Here is a 6,091-nt window from a genome sequence, read left to right as displayed (position 1 = left end):
ATAAAATTGTAGACTTGTGATGAGGTTTCCCCTCAGTCTCCTCCAGGCTGAACAAACCAGACGCCCTCAGCAGCCTCTTAAAAGGCTTCCCCTCAAGGCCTGTCACCAGCCTTGTGGCCCTCTTTTGGACAGTCTCTCAATCTCTGTCTCTTTTTATATTGCGGCCCCCAAAACTGCCCCAGCACTCAAGGTGAGGCTGCTCCAGCTCAGAGCAGAGCAGGACAATCCCCTCCCTCGCCCAGCTGGTGATGCTGTGCCTGCTGCACCCCAGAACAGGGTTGGCTCTCCTGGCTCCAGCGCACTGCTGACTCATTGAACTTGATGATTGCTGTGGGTCCCTTCCAAGGCAGGATATGCTCTGATTCCTTCTACAACTACCAGCCAAACTTCTGCAAAGCTGCGTGGAGAGGTGCCCAGTTTGGACTGAGCCCAGCTTTCACCCATTCCTGCAGACCTGTGGATGCAGCTGCAAACAAAGCTAACAGCAGCAACAAGCATCTGGTACTTGCTGCCCATGGCTCCCTAACTCTGGCCTAGCTGGTACCTCTAAGAAAGCAGAAGTTTCTGTCTGAAATTATGAAAACCAGGAAAGGAACTAGATAAAATTTCCTTCTGTATCTCTACACGCCCCTGGGGACAGGGGGACTTTGCTTCCAGTCAACATAGAAGTAAGTTACTTTGCACAGAGATCCCTGAGTCCTAATGCTCTGTAGTTCTTGTGAAGAAATATACTTACGGACAATAAAGACTATGTCCTGGTCATATATCAATACTTTGTTAGATATTTTTATAAATTCTATTTATTTTTTCATGTTCACATAAATTTCATATGGTGGTGAAATATTTTCACTTATTATTCTTTAAAGCTGGAGGCTTTAAGGAACAATAGAAAGTATTGTCTCAAAAAATTGTAATCCTAATTTGTGTTCAGAGAAATTTGTGGTTTGGATTTATTCCTGTAGCTTATAGAAGGCAAGTTCAAAACAGCATTGAAGCTAGAATGTATCTGGAAATATCAAAAAAGTCAGAAGTTGTTCTGCATGAAACTAAGGCAGGAGATGAACAGACTGTCTCTTACATCTGTATCAGGGCTATATTGAAACACACAAAGGAGTTATTTATCCCATTCTAAAAATGCAGAATAAAGCTGTTTCCTTAAGACAAGGAAACAAAACCCTTTGTCATGTCTGCTATTCTCTTCGTATGAACACTTCTATTCTTAGCTGTTCCATTTTATGGTATCATTGTACTACCACAAAAGAAACATTTCTTTCTATGATAACTGTACAATAGCAAGTACAGTGTATGTCATATGAACTCCAGAGGCTGCAGTTCATCAATATTTAAATCTTGTTACCACAAAGAAAACAGCACAGTACTTGTATGCTAAGAAATCTGCAGTAATTTATGGACATACTAATTGCATAAACATCTATGCTGAACATAATTATAGGGCCAATGCAGATGCCCCAGGAACTGTGTAAAAAAATGTGGTATCTCCATGCCTGTTCATCCAGTGACCACAGAGTTAATCTACAGGGCCACTGGCCTTCCTCCACGAGGCCATAAACTCTTTTGCAAGGAAAAGACATACACAGAATTACATCTCACAAGGTTTAATTAATATGGATATTTAGGCCTTTTGCAAGACAGAGATGTTTCTTCCTAGAAGTGCATTTTTACCTCAAAGAGGAAGTACAATATTAGCTACTAGCTCTGGGGCTTTTTCCCACGTGAATCCTTCAGCCAATAATGATACCCATGGACATAGACTCTAGTCTGGCAAAGATACCTACTACCCCCTAATGCCATAAAGCAATGAGAAGGAAACTGCTGCACGCAATATGAGTGACCATGTGACTCATTTTCCTTCCCACCTGAAACATCACCTGAATAGTACTAATCTCTTCCCTCATTTTAAATAATTCAAGTATGACTAATGGAAAAGTTTAAGAGTTGCTTTGACAAATTTTGCATTGGTATCTTTCTTCTCTCTACATTGAGCAGTCTTTCCTTTCTTCTTTTCTAAATGCATTTTGCTTCATGGGAGAAGAAAGCATCTAGCTAGGAGTACAGCCTGACAAAGGGTCAGGGTGAGTTTGAAAAAGTATGCTTATATATAAACATATCGTACCATAGCTATCAAATAACCTGGTCTCCCAATAAAATCTTTGTAATGTGGATAGCTGAGCAAAGCTGACTGAGATGCTTAATCTGGGAGAAGCATCAACCAGAGACATGACAAATTCTTGGATTTTTTAAGGTAAGAAGAGTAAGATGCAGGGGCTGTGTTCTACACTGAATTGTATTTGGATGCAAGGACAGGCAGCATAAGTTCTTAATGAAAACAGTATTTCCTTCATAAAGAATGAAGGCAAAATGCAATTTTTTTAAACAGCCTAATCTTGCAGTATTTTTCCAGAGGAAATCTGAATTTTTAATTACGAAGTACTTTAATATGACAAGATATAGATGGTAACTGTTCTTTGCTTCACAGACCAGTAGTTTTGATCAAGATTTTGTCATAAGGATTGGTATAATTAGTTTTTATCAGATACCCTCATCTTTCAGAATAATATTATTCACTTGAGAATGAAGTTTCTTTGGTGTCTCTCTCCTTTTTAAAATTTTTTTGATTGTGAATAAACTTTGGAGCTATATATTGGAGAGACTAGTTTGCAAATGTAACCTCTCCCGACTCTGAAAGAAGGCAGCGAATACAGAGAAAAAAATTTGAAATCCTGATTTTTTAAAAATATTTTCCTTTATATAAAATTTGTTGTCTTGATTGCATCTCGTAATACTGAATTTTTTATATAGCTTGAATTTATATGTTAGCCAAGTCAGACCTCAAGTTTAAGTGCGAGCTGATAACAAACAGTTGTCATTAACTGATTCCATCTGACCCACTATTACCGTTCAGTCAACTGGGTCTTGCTGGCAAGAGGGATAATCATTAACTAGCATTTTAGAGAAAGTTTCTTCTTGTGCTCTGTTACATAGGAGCACTCTTATCAAAGCCACTTTAAATATTCTTCTAGAAGAATGAATACACATACGTAGAGACTAAGTCAAACACAGGGAAAAGCTCCAAGACGACATGCTGTGTTTGTGTTACTCGGAGTATATATTAAGACAAGAGTCTCAAACGTATTAATGGAAAACTGCATTGAGTCTTGGAGCTAAGAATTTATTTCTCCTCTATCTACAGTCAAAGGGTGTGAAAAAACAGTCATTGTTAAATCTTGTTTGGATGATCTTTGCTTATTTAGAAGAAATAAGCATTTGAAAGTATTTACAGACAGAAGTATTTACAAATATTTCTCCAAAGTCTCAGCTAGACTGTTAACTGAAGAAGCTAAATAATTTGGATTACTCTGCTCAATTGTATAATATATTGCTCAACCTAAGTAACAAAGAGAGATCAATTCAATCAACACAGACACAAAAATCTAATAAAATTGGGTCCTGACACACAACAGTAAATTACACAGAAATTTCCATACATGGAATTTCTTTTCACATAGCTATAAAATTTTTAGCTAAATTCTTTTCAAGATGGGTCTAGTGATCTGAAAGGGTTAGTAACTGATATTCAGCTTATTATACATAAAAATTAAGAGGACTTCAAAAAGACAAACTTACCAACTTTTTTTCCCATTCCTTATTTAGATCATCCACATAGGAGAGAACAAAATCAATTCTCCTGACACCATCCCTGAAGAAAATAGAATCTTTGCTTTGATGTCTTTTATCAATCTGTAGAAGATACAGGCATATGAATAAAAAAACAAGTATTGATGTTTCTCTAAAATATAACAGAATGCAAAGAAGTTTCCCAATATTGCCACAATTCTTCAGTTTCTTTACAGCTGAAGATATACTTGGGCAAGTTTTAACAAGGGCTACATCTAGTTTAAATAATTTCAAAATTAACTGCATATGTCTGCAAGCATTACATATAAGTAACTGGTACAGGAAGTATAAATATATATATATATATGTTAGTGTAGCAATACTTGTGAATACTTGAAGCAGGTAGCAAAATGTAAATTCCATGCATTTTCCTCTACATAACAAGATTCACTAAATCAGCCACCAGAGAGACATATGTCCCAGCAATGACCACATATAAAAACAGCTCGCAAAAATACAGGGGTGATGTTTCAAAACTGAATATTTACTTTCATGGGAAAAAAAAATACACCTAATAAATCAATGTAACAGGGTAATTAGTATCTCAATTGATCTATTAAAGGTCATATTTTAATTTACCAACGTGCCAGAATGTCTTAGTAACAACATCCACCTTTTTCACTATTAGGCCACAGTAATTAATGTTAGGCAAATAAAAGACTGTAACCCCACTCTCCTAGAGAAGTTAACTCATATTAGGTAACATTATTTATTATCATATCAATATTCAGCTCTATCAAATCATGTACAAGACATACAGCAAAATGCTCTCCATAGAAGCTAATATTCTAGTTTAAATGTAACTCTGTGCTGAGGAAGGTTGGTGTTACTTTTTCAACCACACCTATCAGCAGAAGTGTATTTGTATAAGGCTGAATTGGGGTTTTATTTTATTAGAGTAGGAACAAAACAGAGTAACTCAGAGGATTATGTCTCTGTCTTTTCCCTCTCATACCATGCAAGGATGCACGTGTTCCCTGAGAAAGCACATAGTATTTATTTATAGCTGTGAACCTTGCTCCCAGTTAACAAAAGGCAGCACACAGTGAAGCATGTTATTACTGCAGCCATCCAAGCCACTTGCAATAGCATTCATCACTGCTTTACCCTGAGACGTCGCTTCAGGAACAGATTATACTTCCTTCCACTCTGCTGGAATAACCAACAAGTAGTTAGGCCCACTGCTTCTCTCCAAGAACCAACTGCTCCAAGCACATACATCCCAACTACAGTGAGCAAGAAATCCATGTCCTTTAAAGCTAGGAAAAGCCTCCAGCCACCAGAAAAACACAAGCGCCCACAAATAATATCACTATCATGTATTTTCCATTAAAGGCAAAGCTGGGCTGGAATCCGTTTGGACAGTAAAAACATGTTTTAAGCTAATGAATCCTATAATACTAATTGAAATCATATGGATACTCATGCAGATTTTAAAAAGAGCAATAAGAAAGTGGTTTTGAGTGTAGAGCAAAGGTACCAAAACACTGGCTCATGCATAGTGCATGCATGTTTCTGTTATACTCGTGTCAGGTTGGACCCACCGGGACATAAAAAACAAATGGCAACCATGTAATTCCAGAGCTGACAAAACTACAAGTCATAATATCCATGTAATTCATATGTTTATCTTTAAATAGGCTGAAATTAAATAAAAGTAATTGAAAATCCCATTGTTCCATAGTGTTGCACAACTTTATGCATCTGCATTAGACACACTGGTAACTGCTGAAATCAGATATTTGCATTATGGAGAATTCCTGTGTTCCTGAAGCTATCCTAGCCCTTGGGGAGCTACAAAGCACTGTTGCAAATTAATGCAGCACAAAAAAAGCTAAAAGAAATTATTTCCTGAAAATGCTGCCATCCGTTCTTTGCCTTCCCTCTTCAGCAATTTTGTTAAGGTTTTTTGCTGTTTATCTTCTTGAGAAATACTTACAGCAGATCAATTAGACTACTTTGTATGACTGAAATCAGGACAGCTACCTCAGAATGCTTTTGCTTCCAAATGCAGTATGTCATCTTACATGATTAAAAGGCTCACAAAAATCATGGAATCCAATAGCAGAAAAGAAAATGCATTTTTCTGTTCTATTTTGTACTTACAGGTTTAGGTCTTTCTTTGCAAATATAATTGTGACTACATGCAAACTGCAACAGTATAGATACTAAGTTAATCAAACTAACACAGTGCATAGAACCACACTAACATCTGTATAGAATCAACAGTATTGTAATTATTCAGCATTACAGTAAGTGAACCCCGAAGTGTATTCTAACAACCTACATGGTTAGTAATTGCCCTAAAAAAACCCACCCCAGCCACTGATTAAAAAAGACAGTGACTTCATAAGTACAGAAATTGTTCTAGTGAACTAAATTCATATACATAAAG

General features: G+C 36.7%; 1 protein-coding gene across 10 annotated transcripts in view; it reads right to left on the bottom strand.

Moving 5' to 3' along the window:
* Positions 1-6,091, bottom strand: part of ANO5 (anoctamin 5) — a 55,995-nt gene that overhangs the window by 26,415 nt on the left and 23,489 nt on the right. For 5 of the 10 annotated variants that reach the window (XM_008640901.2, XM_017743650.1, XM_017743649.1 and 2 more), the window contains 2 exons: positions 4,804-4,848; positions 3,646-3,759 (listed from right to left, as the gene is read on the bottom strand). In XM_008640901.2, the coding sequence (XP_008639123.1) occupies positions 3,646-3,759; positions 4,804-4,848 (159 nt within the window). The remainder of the gene's footprint in view (positions 1-3,645; positions 3,760-4,803; positions 4,849-6,091) is intronic. The other 5 variants (XM_017743648.1, XM_017743652.1, XM_017743655.1 and 2 more) reach the window with 2 other exon arrangements.

The sequence above is a fragment of the Corvus brachyrhynchos genome, unplaced genomic scaffold (assembly GCF_000691975.1).
Source record: "Corvus brachyrhynchos isolate BGI_N302 unplaced genomic scaffold, ASM69197v1 scaffold169, whole genome shotgun sequence".
NCBI classification, from domain to species: Eukaryota; Metazoa; Chordata; class Aves; order Passeriformes; family Corvidae; genus Corvus; species Corvus brachyrhynchos.
This window is presented reverse-complemented; position numbering and strand designations above follow the sequence as displayed.